At 43.2% G+C, this 21,550-nt stretch overlaps 1 protein-coding gene across 1 annotated transcript in view; it reads left to right on the top strand.

Annotated features, from left to right (window-relative positions):
* Positions 1 to 19,885, top strand: part of LOC137545226 (fibrinogen-like protein 1-like protein) — a 28,801-nt gene extending 8,916 nt beyond the window's left edge. The window contains exons 2-3 of the mRNA XM_068266349.1: positions 13,433 to 13,531; positions 19,236 to 19,885. Of these exons, the coding sequence (XP_068122450.1) occupies positions 13,433 to 13,531; positions 19,236 to 19,861 (725 nt within the window). The 3' untranslated portion in view covers positions 19,862 to 19,885. The remainder of the gene's footprint in view (positions 1 to 13,432; positions 13,532 to 19,235) is intronic.
* The last annotated feature ends 1,665 nt before the right edge of the window (positions 19,886 to 21,550 follow it).

Below are 21,550 nucleotides of genomic sequence, written 5' to 3'. Positions count from 1 at the left end.
GAAGGGCCCCATAGACACTTTGTGGGTTCTGCCACTCAAGAAGGATTGGAACCACTGAAGAACTATGCCATCAATGCCGCAGTATTCCTGTAGCCTGTTTATCAAGATGTCATGGTCAACTGTATCAAAGGCTGCAGAAAGGTCTAGCAGTATGAGGATGGAGCACTCTCCTCTGTCTCTTGCCATGAGCAGGTGGTTGCATATTTGGATGTGGGCCGTTTCAGTGCTGTGGTGTTTCCTGAAGCCAGACTGGAATGGGTCATAACTGTTGTTTTGTAGGATTTTGGCTTCTAGCTGGAGATAAACAGCTTTTTCAATTAGCTTGCCCAGAAAGGGAAGGTTAGAGACAGGTCTGTAGCTGGTCATTGCATCTGGGTCCAGGGAGGGTTTTTTGAGGAGAGGCCTGATAATTGCTTCCTTCAGTAAAGCAGGAAATATCCCTGATTTTAAGGAACAGTTAACAATTTTTAGGAATTCCGGTACGAACAGGTCGGGGCAGTTCAACATGAACTGTGTTGGGCCAGGATCTAGGTCACAGGTAGTTAGGCGGACATGAAGGAGGATGCTTGATGTGACTTCTTCATCAATTTCTTTGAAGTTTGACCAAGGTGTTACATTGTCTCTGCTAATGGTCTTCGGCGCTATATTAGGCTCAGATGCTGTAAGTTGGATGTCGGACCTTATAGCGGAGACTTTGTCTGTGAAGAAATGGGCAAATTGGTCACAGAGGTCCTTTGAAGACTCGATGTTAAGTTTTTGACATGCCGGGTTGCAGAGTTTTTCCACTGTGCGGAACAGTTGGGCTGGTTTGTTAACTGCATTTGCAATCTCTTGTGATAGAAAGGATGATTTTTTTCCCGTGATTACCTTTTGGTAGCTCTTCAAGTGGAGGATTAAGGCATGTTTGTCTTCTGGGGACTGAGATTTGCACCACAGTCTCTCAAGTTTTCGGCCTTGTCTTTTCAGCTCTTTTATAGCGTTATAGCGTTATCCAATTTGAGTTCCAATAATTAGTTCTAAAGGTTTTGGAATCAATAAAATGACAACAGTGTCCAAATTTATGCACCTGTCTAATTTAATTTAAACAATTATTGCGCACTTTCTGTAATTGAAATAAACTTCATTTCACTTCAAATATCACTGTGTGTGTCTCCTATATGATATATTTAACTGACATTTTTTATCGTAACAACCAACGATTTATGCAGGAAAATCATGATGATTAACAACATTGCCCAAACTTTTGCAGCCCACTGTAAGTAATATTGTATAACAGTTCAGTTTTTTTTTCCTTCTATAATAAAAGCTCCATAAGCCCCTTCTGTAATGGTGGTTTTCACACAATTTGAAGAACAGGAAAGTCTATATTGTTATTTTTTTGTGATTACATTAGGCAATAGGAACTAAATCTGTCACCAATCAAAATCTTAGGTTTTCCGCAGTGATTAGTTAAATGATTTTGACATCAGAATCCCAAATTTCTGTCCACACAGCTCTAGGTTCATGCAGAGAAACACCCAGTTACCTATTCCCCTCAGTACCAATCACCTATGTCAACAGCTGAGACACAGGTAGACAGCAACAGCAAACAGGTGTAACCACAGAGGGCCATCTTTGTCCCCTGTACCTCCTTTGCGCCCCCTGTGCCTCCAGTGTCCCCCTCTGTGTCACCTCTGCCCTCTGTACCTGCTTATACAAGTTTAAAAGCCATTTTTTCTTAGAATTTTTTACATTCAATTTTCTCAAAAACTACAAGTCCAATTTGAAAAAAAAAATGTTTTACTTGTTCCCATGGAAACAGAGAATCTATGCCTTTCGTATCAGCGGTCTTTCATAAGTCGGGCGTTCGTAAGTCGGGGACTACCTGTATATTGTTGGAAATACCAGAACTTCTGCAGGGTTTTGTCACCAATAATGCCACTTCTTCAGGTGAAGAAATCCATATGATTCAATTAAGGTAACTAGAAGACATTCTACAATAGGCAGTACTTCTTTCATGCAAGGTCTGCAACTGCATCTATCCACCGGTTATTCTAGGCTAATCGCATGTAACCGCCACTATAAAACAGAGCTTGCAAGTAAACGTAGCTGAAATGATCAGCTAATGCAAACAAGGCCTGCATTAAAGGACCATTAACCACTTCACAACTGAGGGGTTTTACCCCTTGAGCACCAGAGCAATTTTCACCTTTCAGCGCTCCTTCCATTCATTCATCTATAACTTTATTATTACTTATCGCAATTAAATGAACTATATCTTGTTTTTTTTCGCCAACAATTAGGCATTCTTTAGGTGGGACATTATGCCAAGAATTATTTTATTCTAAATGTGTTTTAATGGGAAAATAGGAAACAATGTGGGGAAAAAATCATTATATTTCAGTTTTCTGCCATTATAGTTTTTAAATAATGCATGCTACTGTAATTAAAATCCATGAAATGTATTTGTCCATTTGTCCCAGTTATTACACCCCTTAAATTATGTCCCTATCACAATGTTTGGTGCCAATATTTTATTTGAAAATAAAGGTGCATTTTTTTCAGTTTTGCGTCCATCCCTAATTACAAGCCCATAGTTTATAAAGTAACACTGTTGCACCCTCTTGACATAAATATTTAAAGACTTCAGTCCCTAAGGTAACTATTTATGTTTTGTTTTTTATTGTAATTTTTTTTTGCTTTTTATTTCAAAAAATAAATAAATTGGGGAGTGTGAGAGGTAATTAGTTAATTTATTGTGTAAAAGTATGTATTTGTATATGAAAAATGTTTTGGATGTAGTTTTACTATTTGGCCACAAGATGGCCACAGTCATTTTTTGTTCATGCAACCTGTAAGCGTTGGAAGTACGCTTACAGGACGTTCAATGAGGCTGGGAAACTGTTTTTCTTTTTCACAATGATCGCACTGCTTCTCAAAGAAGCAGCCGATCATTGTTGGGGGGCTTAGATCAACGAACGGGAAAGTTTTTTCCCGTTCAGTGATCTCCGGGCGAGCGGCTGGCAGTGTGCAGGAGCGTGGGAGTGCGCGCACAAGCGAGCGGGAGCACGGACAGCGGCGGTAGCGGCGGGAGGTGCGTATATCTACGCTCCTGGTAGGGAAAGGGTGTTAAAAGAAGCGTAGATATACGCACGCGTGGTGGTAAAGTGGTTAAAGTTAAAAAAAAGTAAGCAGTTAAAATCTGACAGAACCAACAATTTTTTGACCAGTCCAACTCCTCATGGGGGATTCTCAGGGTTTCCTTTGTTTTCAAAAGCATTCCCTGAATGGCAGCTGCCAAGCCAGAGGCGAAATTAGAGGGGAGAAGCCCCTGCAATCACAGGGGGGGCCAAGAGATGCAAGGGGCTCCAACCTCTAACCTTCCCTTCCTGCAATACAAGGGACCATTCTTCAGATCAGGTGATTTTGTGGCTACACTTGTTATGGGTGAGAAGATCATGAAGACCCCACTTGTTTTATGACCCTTGTGAGATGGGCCCCAACGCCATGAAGGGCATAAAGGAGAGACAAGGGAAGAGGTGTGTACATTGGGGGGCCCCATCAAAGTTTTGCCGAGGGGCCCCATGAATTGTAGTTACACCACTGTGCTAAGCCTAACTGCCAAAATAGTAAGATACCAGCCAGCATCCCAACTTGCTTGCACACTATTTTGGCAGTTAGACTTGTCAAATGCCATTTAGGAAATGCCTTTGAAAACAAAGAAAACCCTGAGAATCCTCCATGAGGAGATGGATTAGTCCAAAACCAGTTCTGTTGAATTTTAACTGCTTTATGTTTTCGCTATAGTGGACCTTCAAAGGGAATCTGTAGTGAAAATAAACTTATGAAATAATGAATTGTATGTGTAATACAGCTAAGAAATAGAACATTAATAGATAAGAAACAAGTCATATATTGTTTCCAGTACAGGAAGAGTTAAGAAACTTCCGTTGTTATCTATGCAAAAGAGCTTCTCTGAGCTCCATGACCAAATTGGTCACTAATTTCTGGAGCACAATACATCAAAAAAACTGTGACAGACAGCCTCAGATAAGATTCAGTGAGAAGAGAAGTTCAAAGGGTCATTAGCTCTGCCAGCCACACTCTGTATTTTAAACTATAAGGCAGAGCAAACTGCAAGTATGACAATATGAAGCAATGCTATAAAAACACTTTATATCTGAAAATAAAAATATGAGACAAATTTTTTTTGCTACTAATGTTCTATTCCTTATCTGTACTACACATACTATTCATTATATCAAAAGGTTTTTTTTTTTCGCTTCAGTGTCACTTTAAGTCCCTCCTATAAGCAAAAGGTCTGCAAGGAACAAATAGAATGTGAAAATGTTGCAAAACTATTAACATTAATCTAAATATAAAAAATAATCCATACCAGTGCCACTCCTCCCTTGCACAAACAGACATAAAAGCCAAGAATGACATTTAAAGGGGAACTGAAGAGAAAGGTATATGGAGGCTGCCATGTTCTTTTCCTTTTAAGCAATATCAGATGCCTGGCAGCCCTGCTGATCCTCTGCCTCTAATACTATTAGCCATAGCCCCTGAACAAGCATGCAGCAGATTAGGTGTTTCAGACCTTAAAGTCAGATCGGACAAGACTAGCTGCATGCTTGTTTCTGGTGTTATTCAGATACTAATGCAGAGAAATAGACCAGCAGGGCTGCCAGGCAACTGGTATTGATTAAAATGAAATAAATATGGCAGCCTCCGTATACCTCTTACTTCAGTTCCCCTTTAAGAAGATGGTGGTTTTCACTAGTCAAGTTTTGTACTAGTGATACTGTGTATTTGGATACAATGAAAATGAAAAGGTAAAAATACAATTATAGAATCACCTTACAAAAAATGAACCATGCAGCAAATGTAAAAAGTGCAATAATACATAGCAAACACCGCAAATAATAATCAACCAATACTAATCAATGAAAGGTGAATTCCAATTGGCTGCTCAGATTTCTTCAGTCTGCACACTGACCGTCACCTTATTGATTAGCTATGTTGTGTGCAGTACACTTGCAGTGACAGCTTAAACTGCATGAAAAGTACATTTTATATGAGCAACAATTTGTAATCTCAGTAAAAGTGACACACTTACCCATCTCTCTCAACCGCCTTGGTACGCTACACTAAGTCTAATGTGATCAGTGCATTAATGTAGTCCTAATAGTCTCCACACCGCTAATCAGCCACAAGGAAGTAAACAGCACAAAGTCCCTTTATGCTTCAAGTGTTTTGTAGGGTTTATCCTCACCTTCTGATTTATTAGCAGATAAGCATAACACATATTAACAACATTTGATACTAAGCAGACTGGAGAGTCTAATGGCCCATTCACACTTGAAAAAGGCGAAGCGCTAGTGCTTAACACAGGTGATTTTACCGCGATTATTGTGGTAAAGTTACTGTACAAATTTGCGTTTGATGAGCGACCGCGATTAGCACTACTAAGGCAATGCTAATCGCGATCGTTCCTGAATCGCCGAAAAATGCTGCATGTAACGCGTTTGCGATTGTCGCTAATCACTGAACGCCCGCGATCGGCGGCAATCGCAGCAGTGAGATCACTGCCATATACTTAATATTGCACTAGCGCTTTAAAAAGCGCTAGCGGTTCGGCGATCACCTGCTAATCGCCTAGATCTGAATGAGCCCTAAAAGGACCTTTATGGAAATGTTCTCTGTTGTTGAGCTAAACATGGTACTTTCAGTAAAGCTCTGTTAGTGCAAGGATTCATGGAAAATATTATTTCAGCTTGATGTGCATACAATTAATAACTTGCACATATGTAGTGCCTTTTGCAACTTTTGCTACACACCCTCAGTTATTTTAAAGTGGACATAAACTCTTGCACAGGACAGAAGAAAAGCATAGAGAAATGCACCCTGTATGTATTTAGAGAGTTTAGCCTGTCTAATACCCCCTCATCTGTGTCTAATCACAAGTGGTAATTTGATCTCTCCCTGTATCACCTGACTGCCATGGCAAATAAGCTCATTTGAAAGCACAGGATGTTAACCCTATGTCTGCTTCCATAAATCAGGAAGTGGAAACAATGCAGATTTATTGTAGGACTTGTATCAGCTGTAACAAATAAATGTTTTTCTTTAAGGGCATATTCACAGTGGGACGTGGCGGTTTAATGCGACGTTAAAGGCGCAACGTGTCTACGTTAAGAGGTAACGCACTGCAAGCAGCGAGTTACCACAATGCAACATTTTCAATGGGACGATAATGTCGCACTGTGAACAGCCCATAGGATTAGCATTGCAGTGCGGTAAGCTGCGTTATAAGACTTTATAATGCAGCTTCACAACATGACACTGTGCATGCACCTGGAGTGAGAGAAATACGAAAGCCGACATGTTTATTTCCTTTTAAACCATGCAAATTGCATAGCTGCTCTATTGATCTTCTGCCTCTGATACTTTTAGTCATAGGCCCTGAACAAATAGATCAGCAGAAGTGCCAGGCAACCAGTATTGCTTAAAGGGAAATACATATGGCAGACTCCAAATGCCTCTCACATCAGATTGCCTTTAAAGGGCCACTACTATTGTGTCCTTGTGTACTGTGTACAATGTAACATGCCTGCAAACACATACAGATCAGAAGTACATTTCTCCCAGAGCCATACATTACTTTTCTTCTATGTTGCTGTAGATAGTAGAAATCAAACAGAACCAACAGTTTTTGGACTAATCCATCTCTTCATTGGGGATTCTCAGCATGATCTTTATTATTTATAAAGACACTTCCTGAAAAGGATTCATACAAAGATGCTGGCAAGCCTCTCTGCACACTTTTTCAGCAGTTAGACGGAGAAATTGCCATTCACTAAGTGCTTTCGAAAATAAAGAAAACCATAAGAGCTCCCGATGAGGAGGTGGGCTAGTCCAAACCTTGTCATTTCTGTCAGATTTGTACCACTTACTGTAAGTGACAATAATATAGGAGAAAAGTAATTGTAGTGTTGGGCGAACAGTGTTCGCCACTGTTCGGGTTCTGCAGAACATCACCCTGTTCGGGTGATGTTCGGGTTCGGCCGAACACCTGACGGTGTTCGGCCAAACTGTTCGGCCATATGGCCGAACTAAGAGCGCATGGCCGAACGTTACCCGAACGTTCGGCTAGCGCTGTGATTGGCCGAACGGGTCACGTGTAGTGTTGGGCGAACATCTAGATGTTCGGGTTCGGGCCGAACATGGCCGAACTCCGAACATAATGGAAGTCAATGGGGACCCGAACTTTCGTGCTTTGTAAAGCCTCCTTATATGCTACATACCCCAAATTTACAGGGTATGTGCACCTTGGGAGTGGGTACAAGAGGAAAAAAAATTTAGCAAAAAGAGCTTATAGTTTTTGAGAAAATCGATTTTAAAGTTTCAAAGGGAAAACTGTCTTTTAAATGCGGGAAATGTCTGTTTTCTTTGCACAGGTAACATGCTTTTTGTCGGCATGCAGTCATAAATGTAATACATATAAGAGGTTCCAGGAAAAAGGAACGGTAACGCTAACCCAGCAGCAGCACACGTGATGGCACAGGAGGAGGGTGGCGCAGGAGGAGAAGGCCACGCTTTGAGACACAACAACCCAGGCCTTGCATGAGGACAAGAAGCGTGCGGATAGCAATTTGCATTTTGTCGCCATGCAGTCATAAATGTAATACAGATGAGAGGTTCAATAAACAGGGACCGGAAACGCTAACCCATCACAGATGTTCATTGTTCATGTTACTTGGTTGGGGTCCGGGAGTGTTGCATAGTCGTTTCCAATCCAGGATCGATTCATTTTAATTTGAGTCAGACGGTCTGCATTTTCTGTGGAGAGGCGGATACGCCGCCGATCTGTGACGATGCCTCCGGCAGCACTGAAACAGCGTTCCGACATAACGCTGGCTGCCGGGCAAGCCAGCACCTCTATTGCGTACATTGCCAGTTTGTGCCAGGTGTCTAGCTTCGATACCCAATAGTTGAAGGGTGCAGATGGATTGTTCAACACAGCTACGCCATCTGACATGTAGTCCTTGACCATCTTCTCCAGGCAATCGGTGTTGGAGGTGGATCTGCACGCTTGCTGTTCTGTGTGCTGCTGCATGGGTGTCAGAAAATTTTCCCACTCCAAGGACACTGCCGATACCATTCCCTTTTGGGCACTAGCTGCGGCTTGTGTTGTTTGCTGCCCTCCTGGTCATCCTGGGTTTGCGGAAGTCAGTCTGTCGGCGTACAACTGGCTAGAGGAGGGGGAGGATGTCAATCTCCTCTCTAAAGTCTCCACAAGGGCCTGCTGGTATTCTTCCATTTTGACCTGTCTGGCTCTTTCTTCAAGCAGTTTTGGAACATTGTGTTTGTACCGTGGATCCAGAAGGGTATAAACCCAGTAATTGGTGTTGTCCAGAATGCGCACAATGCGTGGGTCGCGTTCAATGCAGTCCTAGGCCGAAGAGGTCATAGCCTAGGGTCACAAAACCTGTTTATTTGGGCAATTTCAATGGTGGCGAGTCTGACGTACATAAATCGCAGCAATGGCCGTTAGCAACGTCTGAATCTCACGAAATGTCTCATGCAGGTAGAAGACATATTGTTAGACTTGGGCTCCAAAGATGGGGTCCCTACATCTCTGCAAACCAGAGTTACAGGGCTCCAAATTTTGTAAATTCCCCCATAGGCTTTCATTGGGCCTCCTATTTACAGTTCCAAAATCTCACATCTTTTCAAAGGGCAATTACTCAGCAGTGGCAAATTTTCTAGCATTGTAGGGACCCTTAGGGGGAACATTACTGGTGAGTTTCGGGCCCCTAGGCCAAAGAGGTCATAGCCTAGGGTCACAAAAACCTGTTTATTTGGGCTATTTCAATGGTAGTGATGGTGACGTACATAAATCGCAGCAATGGCCGTTAGCAAAGTCTGAATCTCACGAAATGTCTCATGCAGGTAGAAGACATATTGTTAGACTTGGATTCCAAAGATGGGGTCCCTACATCTCTGCAAACCAGAGTTACAGGGCTCCAAATTTGGTAAAATCCCCCACAGGCTTTCATTGGGCCTCCTATTTACAGTTCCAAAATCTCACATCTTTTCAAAGGGCAATTACTCAGCAGTGGCAAATTTTCTAGCATTGTAGGGACCCTTAGGGGGAACATTACTGGTGAGTTTCGGGCCCCTAGGCCAAAGAGGTCATAGCCTAGGGTCACAAAAACCTGTTTATTTGGGCTATTTCAATGGTAGTGATGGTGACGTACATAAATCGCAGCAATGGCCGTTAGCAAAGTCTGAATCTCACGAAATGTCTCATGCAGGTAGAAGACATATTGTTAGACTTGGATTCCAAAGATGGGGTCCCTACATCTCTGATAAACCAGAGTTACAGGGGTCCAAAATTGGTAAAATCCCCCATAGGATTGCATTGCCTCCCTATTTCACTTTCCAAAATCTCACATCTTTTCAAAGGGCAATGGCTCAGCAGTACCAAATTTTCTAGCATTGTAGGGACCCTTAGGGGGAACATGACTGGTGAGTTTCGGGCCCCTAGGCCGAAGAAGTCATAGCCTAGGGTCACAAAAACCTGTTTATTTGGGCTATTTCAATGGTAGTGATGGTGGCGTACATAAATCGCAGCAATGGCCGTTAGCAAAGTCTGAATCTCACGAAATGTCTCATGCAGGTAGAAGACATATTGTTAGACTTGGATTCCAAAGATGGGGTCCCTACATCTCTGCAAACCAGAGTTACAGGGGTCCAAAATTGGTAAAATCCCCCATAGGATTGCATTGCCTCCCTATTTCACTTTCCAAAATCTCACATCTTTTCAAAGGGCAATGGCTCAGCAGTACCAAATTTTCTAGCATTGTAGGGACCCTTAGGGGGAACATGACTGGTGAGTTTCGGGCCCCTAGGCCGAAGAGGTCATAGCCTAGGGTCACAAAAACCTGTTTATTTGGGCTATTTCAATGGTAGTGATGGTGACGTACATAAATCGCAGCAATGGCCGTTAGCAAAGTCTGAATCTCACGAAATGTCTCATGCAGGTAGAAGACATATTGTTAGACTTGGATTCCAAAGATGGGGTCCCTACATCTCTGCAAACCAGAGTTACAGGGGTCCAAACTTGGTAAAATCCCCCATAGGATTGCATTGCCTCCCTATTTCACTTTCCAAAATCTCACATCTTTTCAAAGGGCAATGGCTCAGCAGTACCAAATTTTCTAACACCACCATCACTACCATTGAAATAGCCCAAATAAACAGGTTTTTGTGACCCTAGGCTATGACCTCTTCGGCCTAGGGGCCCGAAACTCACCAGTCATGTTCCCCCTAAGGGTCCCTACAATGCTAGAAAATTTGGTACTGCTGAGCCATTGCCCTTTGAAAAGATGTGAGATTTTGGAAAGTGAAATAGGGAGGCAATGCAATCCTATGGGGGATTTTACCAATTTTGGACCCCTGTAACTCTGGTTTGCAGAGATGTAGGGACCCCATCTTTGGAATCCAAGTCTAACAATATGTCTTCTACCTGCATGAGACATTTCGTGAGATTCAGACTTTGCTAACGGCCATTGCTGAGATTTATGTACGCCACCATCACTACCATTGAAATAGCCCAAATAAACAGGTTTTTGTGACCCTAGACTATGACCTCTTCGGCCTAGGGGCCCGAAACTCACCAGTCATGTTCCCCCTAAGGGTCCCTACAATGCTAGAAAATTTGGTACTGCTGAGCCATTGCCCTTTGAAAAGATGTGAGATTTTGGAAAGTGAAATAGGGAGGCAATGCAATCCTATGGGGGATTTTACCAATTTTGGACCCCTGTAACTCTGGTTTGCAGAGATGTAGGGACCCCATCTTTGGAATCCAAGTCTAACAATATGTCTTCTACCTGCATGAGACATTTCGTGAGATTCAGACTTTGCTAACGGCCATTGCTGAGATTTATGTACGCCACCATCACTACCATTGAAATAGCCCAAATAAACAGGTTTTTGTGACCCTAGGCTATGACCTCTTCGGCCTAGGGGCCCGAAACTCACCAGTCATGTTCCCCTTAAGGGTCCCTACAATGCTAGAAAATTTGGTACTGCTGAGCCATTGCCCTTTTAAAAGATGTGAGATTTTGGAACTGTAAATAGGAGGCCCAATGAAAGCCTATGGGGGATTTTACCAAATTTGGAGCCCTGTAACTCTGGTTTGCAGAGATGTAGGGAACCCATCTTTGGAGCCCAAGTCTAACAATATGTCTTCTACCTGCATGAGACATTTCGTGAGATTCAGACGTTGCTAACGGCCATTGCTGCGATTTATGTACGTCAGACTCGCCACCATTGAAATTGCCCAAATAAACAGGTTTTGTGACCCTAGGCTATGACCTCTTCGGCCTAGGACTGCATTGAACGCGACCCACGCATTGTGCGCATTCTGGACAACACCAATTACTGGGTTTATACCCTTCTGGATCCACGGTACAAACACAATGTTCCAAAACTGCTTGAAGAAAGAGCCAGACAGGTCAAAATGGAAGAATACCAGCAGGCCCTTGTGGAGACTTTAGAGAGGAGATTGACATCCTCCCCCTCCTCTAGCCAGTTGTACGCCGACAGACTGACTTCCGCAAACCCAGGACGACCAGGAGGGCAGCAAACAACACAAGCCGCAGCTAGTGCCCAAAAGGGAATGGTATCGGCAGTGTCCTTGGAGTGGGAAAATTTTCTGACACCCATGCAGCAGCACACAGAACAGAAAGCGTGCAGATCTACCTCCAACACCGATCGCCTGGAGAAGATGGTCAAGGACTACATGTCAGATGGCGTAGCTGTGTTGAACAATCCATCTGCACCCTTCAACTATTGGGTATCGAAGCTAGACACCTGGCACAAACTGGCTATGTACGCAATAGAGGTGCTGGCTATCCCGGCAGCCAGCGTTATGTCGGAACGCTGTTTCAGTGCTGCCGGAGGCATCGTCACAGATCGGCGGCGTATCCGCCTCTCCACAGAAAATGCAGACCGTCTGACTCAAATTAAAATGAATAAATCCTGGATTGGAAACGACTACGCAACACTCCTGGACCCCAACCAAGTAACATGAACAATGAACATCTGTGATGGGTTAGCGTTTCCGGTCCCTGTTTATTGAACCTCTCATCTGTATTACATTTATGACTGCATGGCGACAAAATGCAAATTGCTATCCGCACGCTTCTTGTCCTCATGCAAGGCCTGGGTTGTTGTGTCTCAAAGCGTGGCCTTCTCCTCCTGCGCCACCCTCCTCCTGTTCCATCACGTGTGCTGCTGCTGGGTTAGCGTTACCGGTCCCTTTTCCTGGAACCTCTTATATGTATTACATTTATGACTGCATGCCGACAAAAAGCATGTTACCTGTGCAAAGAAAACAGACATGTCCCGCATTTAAAAGACAGTTTTCCCTTTGAAACTTTAAAATCGATTTTCTCAAAAACTATAAGCTCTTTTTGCTAAATTTTTTTTCCTCTTGTACCCACTCCCAAGGTGCACATACCCTATAAATCTGGGGTATGTAGCATGTAAGGAGGCTTTACAAAGCACAAAAGTTCGGGTCCCCATTGACTTCCATTATGTTCGGAGTTCGGGTCGAACACCCGAACATCGCGGCCATGTTCGGCCTGTTCGGCCCGAACCCGAACATCTAGATGTTCGCCCAACACTAAGTAATTGATGGCTCATTTTACTCTGAAAGAAATGTTCTTCTTATTTGTATGTAGTTACATGTATTTAAAATGTTACAATTTTTGCAGTAGTGGTCCTTTAAAAGGAACCCGAGGTGAGAAGAATATGGAGGTGGCCATATTTATTTCCTTTTAAACAATACCAGTTGTCTGGCAGTCCTCCTGATCCTGTGTCTCTAATACTTTTAGCCATTGACCCTGAACAAGCATGCAGCAGATCAGGGACTCAGCTGACTCAGGTTTTATGGGATAAGCCATATGCTTGTTCCAGGGTTTGACCTAGACACTTCTTATGCCAGAAGATCAGCAGGGCTGCCTGGCAACTGCTATCGTTTACAAAGAAATAAATATGGCAGCCTCCATATCCCTCTCACTTCAAGTTCCCTTTAAGTAACATGAACCTTGAGTGAAATAATAAACACTGCAGACTCCAGGGGACCTGAGTGGACTTTGCAATACTGATTACTGGAAAAGACTTGGGAGGAGACTGATCCCTTTGTCTTATATACTGACTTTCATTTCCTGAGTATGTTTAATACCTCCAGAGATGGCAATGGGTGAGATATGCTGGCTGTGTGTAAAATGCACCAGAGATGCCATATAATGTGCTGCAATAACGATGTACAGATGAATGTCTGGGTTTATTGTATTCTAGCATGATTCTAACAGTTTTCTTGGCAGTCTCTTTACATTTGATTGTTTATTGAAATTTGTTTCCTTGTTTGCGGTGTTAGGTTGTCGATTTGAAGCAGTATGTTGGTGTCTGGCAGCTGCTATCCTGAGTCTCACTGCTGTGATAGCAAATAATGAACCGAAAGACCAACTGCAAAAAGGTGAGAAATATCTTATCCTACAGAGTGGTACTTCTACCAGTGCAGATACCCAACCACACTGCTTCCTCTTCTGTCAGTGGGGTTGATTCACTATAACAAATAGCATGCCTTATCAGAGTTAATATGCCTCATCAGAGTTATGTGCCTTATTAGTTGACATGCCTTATCAGAGTTGGCATGCCTTATCAGAGTTAGCGTGCCTTATAATAATAATAATAATTCCTTTTTTTGTATAGCGCCTTTCTCCTGTCGGACTTAAAGCGCTTGCGAGGCAGCCACTAGAGCGCACTCAGTAGGCAGTAGCAGTGTTAGGGAGTCTTGCCCAATGAACTCCTTACTGAATAGGTGCTGGCTTACTGAGTAGGAAGAGCCATCAGAGTAGCATAGTGAGAGCTCCACTCGTCCTGCCTTGAGCCCCTGTGGGTCAAATCACTTAAAAAGACATTTTCGCTGCACTTTGATTGGCCCAATAGGCTGCCCGTCAAGTTTCCTGTCCAGTGACAGGCAGCCTAATGGGCCAATCAAAGAGCGGGGATAATATCCTTTAAAGTGATTAGACCCGCAGGGGCTCAGGGCAGGACGAGTGGAGCTCTCGTCATTGTCAATTAGCAGGCATACGTTCGTAGCGCTCACTACGCTACTCTGAAAAGGAATGCTAACTCTTATAAGGCATGTTAACTCTGATAAGGCACACTATTTGTTATAGTGAATCAACCCCATTGGATTTTTCTTTCTCCCCTAACCTAAATACAGTATAACCTTACTTGCATTTATTTATCCCAGCTGTGAGTGCTGCTCACTTTAGATTACAAATCAAAGACACTGTATGGCATTGGCCTGAGGGGTGGGAACACACTAGGGCTATCATTCATAAAAGTATGTTCGGTAAAAAAATCTGGGTGGGAAAATACCGCATTCTGTATTTTAGACTTCTGTGTGCTAATTCATAAAAAGGCTTACAGTTGCCTGGGAGATCTGTCTCCATTAACTTTGCTGTTATCCGCATCCTTATCGCCTCTTCAAAGCAAGCGGTATTCTCAATACCGCCTGCTCTAATCTTTATGAATTGACATTTAGTGACATGTTGAGATAATTACTGCACAAGGCGGTATTTTACCTCACTGCTCGGGAATTTCAGCTTTTCATGCGGTAACAGCTTTTATGAATTGACATTTTGCTAAGTGGTCGGTAAAGTCAGCTGTTTTCAGCATTACCGCATGCGGTAATGCTTTATGAATGATAGCCAATGTGTTGTGTGAAAGATTGCATTTGGCTACTTATGTGTTTGCGTTTTAAGTGCGTTTTGAGTACGTTTGTGTTTCGCACATAAAAATCATATATGCATTTTTGTGCCTTTTGTATGCTTTTTTTAATATGTGTTTTATGCAAATCACTAGGAAGTCAACAGGAAGCGGAAATACATGCTCAAACTTGGTTTAAAAAAAAACACATACAAAACGCAACAAACCGATACACCGCTGAGTCACCATTGACATACATTAGGTGTGTTTTAGTATTTCTTTGCAAAATTATGCACATTGTTTTTAAAAACGCACATTGCAGAGCGCCAACATATGCATTTTTCTATGCGGCCCATTGACTTGCATTATGTGTGCTAACAATAGCATTTTCCGCAATGCTAGCGTTTCTGCCTAATGTGTTCCTACCCTGATGCAGGTAACTGCACGAAATCTACCATGCGCACACAGCGCGGGTTGATATTAGCGCACGCACACAGCGCTTGACCCTGCAGCATAGCTTGTGCTCCTAACTGCCATGTGATGCACTCATAGCATGATCGCGGTACTTCATTAGCATGGCTGATACTAAGGTAATTAGTGGAAGCACTAGTAGTGACGTACCGGTCGGAACCCCCTCCCTCACCTGGGGCTCCCCCATCTGCGTTCCCCTAAAGCTATTAAGAAGTGATGCGAGCAGTGGCACGCAAGCAGGTGAGTCATTGCTTTTCCCGCTCGCTGTCTGACACAAATAGAAATGCTGCGCAATTAGCTGGAGCGTGGACAGGGGAGCCCCAGGTGAGGGGGGTCTGAGCCCCCCTCCCCACCACTATGCCCACTGCTCCTCCTTCCTGGCTGCTACCACTTCCAGCTCGGCGCCCCCCCACCCATGGCCAGGAGGGCATAGCCCCCACACTTCCGTTGCCTGAGGAAGCTTCCTCACGCTGCCTCATGGGCAGGACATTGGTGGCTGTGTGTGTGCAGTGGATTTAACGCAGTTACCTGCACCAAGCTATAAATGATGTTAAATAAAACATTTCAACCATGAATTACAGTGCCTTGCAAATGTATTTACCCCCTTGGGTTTTTACCTATTTTGTTACATTCCAGTCTGTAATTTTAATGTTTCTTAATCCAATTTTATGTGACAGATCTGCACAAAAATAGTTTAAGCTAGTGAAGTGAAATGATAAAATATATCTAAAAACGAATTTAAAAAATCAAACAAACTTAAAATTGGCATGTGCATATGTATTCCCCCCCAGTTGCCATGAAGCCCCTAAAATATCCTAGTGCTATCAATAACCTTTAAAAGTCACATTATTAGTGAAATAATGTCCACCTGTTTACAATCTAAAGGCTTGATTCACAAAGCGGTGCTAACAGTTTGCACCCTGGTGAAAAGCCCCTTATCACGCCTAAACTCAGTTTAGGCGTGATACGTTTAGGCATGATAAGTTTAGGCGTGATAAGTTTAGGCGTGATAAGTTTAAGCACCAACTGGGTTAGCACCGCAGTGCACAGCTGATTAAAAGTTTTGCGCTATCAAAGTCTGGTGCACTTCGCATAGAGTTTAATGGCGCTGCTTTGTGTGCGGGACTTTGCGCGCAATCTAAACTTAGCTAAACTTATCACGCCTAAATTTATCACGCCTAAACTTATCATGCCTAAACTTATCACGCCTAAACTGGCTTTTCACCAGCGTGGTGCAATGGTTATCACGCCTAAAGTCTGGGTTAGCAATGCTTTGTGAATCAAGCCCTAAGTGTCACCTTATCTGTCAGTATAAACACACCTTTTCAGAAAGGCCCCAAAAGGCTTCAACACCGCTAAGCAAGAGGCATCACAGCATAAAGACCAAAATGCTCTCTAAACAAGTCAGGGTCAAAGTTGTTGAGAATCAATATAGCAGAGAGGGTAGGCTGTGGCGAGTGCACTACATATATAAGCCATGAACAACACTCATGAGTGATGGTGCAACATCCGGAACCAATACAGAAGTACGTTCAGCAATGCAAGGAGAAAAAAGCGTATCCAGGAGCAGCTCATCCACTATAAAACTTCAACTTTTAATTATCTTCGTTAAAAGACAGTGATATATGGTATAAAAATGTTGCAAGCAAGAATACTTATCAAGCCATTGCAGGAGGATATAGGTGCGGAGGTGTAGTCGACAGCCGTTTCGCCCCAAGATGAGGGCTTTCTGGAGACCGAACCAAAAGTTGTTGAGAAGTAGGTTGGGTTATAAAAAATGATCCAAAGTTTTCAATATCTACCGAGCACCATCAAATCCATCATCTTCAAGTGGAAAGAACACGGTACTGTAACAAACCTATCTAGAGAGGACCACCCACCAAAAAACTTTAATGGGGCCCTCAGATGTAGGCACTCTTAAGCAATGCCACCTACACCTACTCGATGGATATGACTTAATTGGGCAATTTACAATCTCATGCAATTAACACTGCACACATTTCATGGACAGTGAGACAAAGTCAGAGGGTGGAGAAACACAAGAAAGTTGATGATGAATACATTAAGTACCCACTGGGCCCCCTATGCTCCAGGGCTCCATAGCAGCTGCTATGGTTGCTATGGCTATTGCTACGCCCCTGAGTTGTTTTGGGACACTGGCAGAGAGATTACCACTTGAGCATTGGCACATTTTCTCCCTGCTTTCCCCTTAAACATGTGCACAGTCATTCTCCAGGCAGGCAGGCAGGCAGCTGAGTGGCCACTTACCTCCACCCATTCTTTCTGTCTGACAGGCCCTACAACCACAGAGCCTGCAGGAACGCTGTGGTGTGTAGTGCATTACCCGAATGCAGTGATAGAAGCATTAGTACTATAAGCCCATTACTATATAGGGCCATGACTTTCTGCCATGGAGATACAGGATGTCCATTCAATTAGTGCAAGTTTGCAAACTTTGATTCCCAGATTCAGTACAATGTACACCTCTCACTCCCCTTCCCTGGGCTCCTCCTTTGTACTTACATACAAGAGTTTAGTGATCATAGAGTGGGAAACAATAAAAGCCAGTATTATCGCTATGGCTGTAGTCACCCCCACTGTATGGTAAGTCAACATCTATAAGCTGTGAGGATTCCTCAGCTTTCAGCCAGAGAATAGTTGCTACAATGGAGAGTTTATACGTAGCTGTTAATAATCTACAAAAGGTAATTGTTCATTTAAAAAGATTCATCAACTATCGTAAATGGCCAGGTACGCATGTGCATAAAATGGTTTTGAATTCCGTGGGTCTGAGTTGGTACAACCATATAATCAAAGCACAAAGAACTTGGGAAAGAGAAAGGTATAGCGCACCTTATTCAGTACTTGTCCACAGCAGTAACGTTATTTTGCACACTTATACATTTAGAACACAACGATCATCAAAGCCAAATGTCATATCAAGAAATGTGCCAAAAGCAATAAAACCATGAGGAGATGCCATCAAATTCTTTGTGAATTGCTTCTTTTAAGCAAGTCTGAAGCCAGATTTAAGAAGAAAAGAAAAAAAAAAGTCAAATACTCACTTAGGCTATGCTCACATTATAAATCTCCAGCATTATTTCAAGCGCTGAGCAATATTTTGAGATGTTCAAAATCTCCTTTCCTACTCTTTATAAGCGCTTTTCTAAGCGCTTTTGCAGAGGGTTTTTTTTCCCCTTCCTGATGTCAGTCAGGAAGTGAGCGCTTTCACCCAGAAATGAATAAATACAATGTATTTATTCAGAAAGCGCTCTGGAAATCGCTATACAAAGCGCTGCTTCAAGCACTTTGTGATTTCCCTATACCTTCCATTATAGGCAAATCGCCCAGGAAATGGTACAGGTAGTGCTTCAGGGAGCGGATCACAATTGAACCGCTCATATGTGAACACTCTCATAGGGAATCATTGCACAAGTGCTTTTAGGGCGATTTCTGAAATTGCCAGTGCTTAAAAAAACCCACAAACGCTCATAGTGTGAACAAGCTCTAACGGAGGAAGAAGGCCCTCGATCTCATGGAGCCTTCCCGGGCTTCTCTCAGTGTCTTCATTCCCCCACTGTTCCCCATTCAAATTAGCCACCTCTAAGAGTCCTGGGAAGGCTTTTGAAGCACTTGTGTCCCTCAATGTTTCCGAAGAAGGATGGCTCCATACTGCACATGCACGAGTAAGCGCTTGCGCATGCGCAGTCCGGAGCCTCTTGTCTTCAGAACCACTCGGAGACATGAGTGCTTCCGAAGCCTTCTGAGGATTCCCGACAGCTCATTCAACCGATCAAATAACTGCAACAGCGGTGATAATGCTTAATCGAGGACACCGGGAGAGGACCGGGAAAGTTCTATGAGATCCAGAACCTTCCCTCTACATAGGTGAGTATCTGACATTTTAAGTTGCTTCAGTATCACTTTAATGCAACATTAGAAGTGTCATAATTTCTGGTATTCTGATGCACTTTTTTAAAATATATTTTTAGGGTTTCCAATAGATTGTGATAAACTGCCAAAGGACAGCCCGAGTGGTGTTTATGCAATCAAACCTCAAGAATCACCTCCACTTATAGTTTACTGTCATGTGGATGAGGATGGCAAAATCTGGACTGTAGTGCAGAAGAATTCATATACAACAGAACTCACTTGGCATGAGTCGTGGACCACCTTCAAGTATGGCTTTGGAAATGTGATGAAGGATCACTGGTTGGGCAATGAGTACATTCACCTGCTCACCTCTCAGAGGGTCTACATGGCACGGTTCCTACTAAAGGATAAAAGTGAGAAAGAGTGGTATGCGGACTATGATATCTTCAGTCTTGACAAAGAGGTGAATGGGTATGCATTGCGTTTGGGGAGACACTCTGGCACTGCTCCCGACAGCCTTACAGTATTTGACTCAAACACTATCCATGACAACATGAGGTTCTCTACAAAGGATAAAGATCAAGACCGCAGCGCCTCTCACTGCGCAGGAAGCTATAGCGGCTGGTGGTATGATAACTGCTATATCGCCCTACTGAATGGCAAAAGCTTCATCTACTGGAAAAATGTCTGTACTGGAGATTGTGCAGAGTCAATGATTATGGTCCGACCTACAGGTATCTGCTGAAGACTATGCAAAGCACACATGGACTAGGCAGGTACACTGTAACATGGACTAGGTACACTGTATGAAAACTGTCATTGATAGAGATTTATATGTTTCTTCTTTCGCTTTCCTGGTTTTGCAAGTATTAGTAGAAGGCTTAACGTAATATAGATTGTATTAGTTATACTTATTCTTCATTGTATTGTTCATATTTTTTGTATCATATGGTGCTGCGCATAGTGGCAAACTGACAAACAGGTTCCGGCAACTTGTTTTAGCTGAACTTACATAAAACATTACAGTATAATCTATGTGAGTGAGTCAATCGACCATATGCAATTCACTTTTTCTCCTAGAAGATCATTTTTCATCTTCTGTTTAAAATAACTATTCGGCACTCTTCAATTGAAAAAGTACCAAAAAGTATTTTATTGCTGGCTGGTAGCTTAAAAGGATTTTTTTTTATAAGAGCCCATATGCAATTCATTTTTTCTCATGAGTTTTCTCCTAGGTGATATTTTCACACCTTGTCAATAAAATCCATTTTAAACCACCAGCAAGCAAGAAAATACTCAAAATAATTTTTATAGTACTTTTACACATGTTTGGGGGTACTTTTTCAATTGTAAAATGCTTAAAAGTTATTTTAAAGATAATATGAAAATATCTCCTAGGAGAAAACGTAGAAGAAATAGAAGAAAAAAGTGAATTGAATAAGGGCCAGTGGGGTTGATTCAGCAGCGCAGCTTAATGAGAGGAGCATGCGTTATGCACACACTATGCACGGTAGTGCAGCATAGCAAGTGCTGCTAACGTCTGCTAACCTGCGCTTGTTGCAAATGAGGACCGCTCCGTTGAACCCTCCCTGAGCAGGTCCAGTGGCATTAATGGACATGATCTCTGCACTTTGATTGGCCCAATAGGCAGCAATTAGTGTCCAAACTGATTAGCCAGGACAGACCAGTCTATTTGGACAATAATCACTGTCTTTTACCAACATTGGGGAACTTTTTCCAAACGATTTTCAGCGGACTCATCATTCCTCGTTCATGTTGAACCTGTGTACTGAGCTTTACATTTAGACATCTACAACCTCATTTGAATGACAAGACATGACAGATTATGCCATGGTCTTTATTCAGTTCACTTTTTCTCCTAAGTTTTCTCCTAGGTGAAATTTTCACACTTTATTATCAATAAATATGCATTTTAAAGGAAAGGTTCAGGGATGGTGGGTAAAAAATCAAAATCAATTTCCACTTACCTGGGGCTTCCTCCAGCCCGTGGCAGGCAGGAGGTGCCCTCGCCGCCGCTCCGCAGGCTCCCGGTGGTCTCCGGTGGCGCGCCCGACCTGGCCAGGTCGGCTGCCAGGTCGGGCTCTTCTGCGCTCCAAGGCCCGGAACTTCTGCGTCCCACGCCGGCGCTCTGACGTCATCGGACGTCCTCCGGGCTCTACTGCGCATGCGCAGTAGTTCTGCGCCTGCGCAGTAGAGCCCTTGGAGCGCAGAAGAGCCCGACCTGGCAGCCGGCCTGGCCAGGTCGGGCGCGCCACCGGAGACCACCGGGAGCCTGCGGAGCGGCGGCGAGGGCACCTCCTGCCTGCCACGGGCTGGAGGAAGCCCCAGGTAAGTGGAAATTGATTTTGATTTTTTACCCACCCTCCCTGAACCTTCCCTTTAAGCCACCAACAAATAAGAAATTACTAATTAT

The sequence above is a fragment of the Hyperolius riggenbachi genome, chromosome 2, assembly GCF_040937935.1.
Source record: "Hyperolius riggenbachi isolate aHypRig1 chromosome 2, aHypRig1.pri, whole genome shotgun sequence".
Taxonomy (NCBI): domain Eukaryota; kingdom Metazoa; phylum Chordata; class Amphibia; order Anura; family Hyperoliidae; genus Hyperolius; species Hyperolius riggenbachi.
This window is presented reverse-complemented; position numbering and strand designations above follow the sequence as displayed.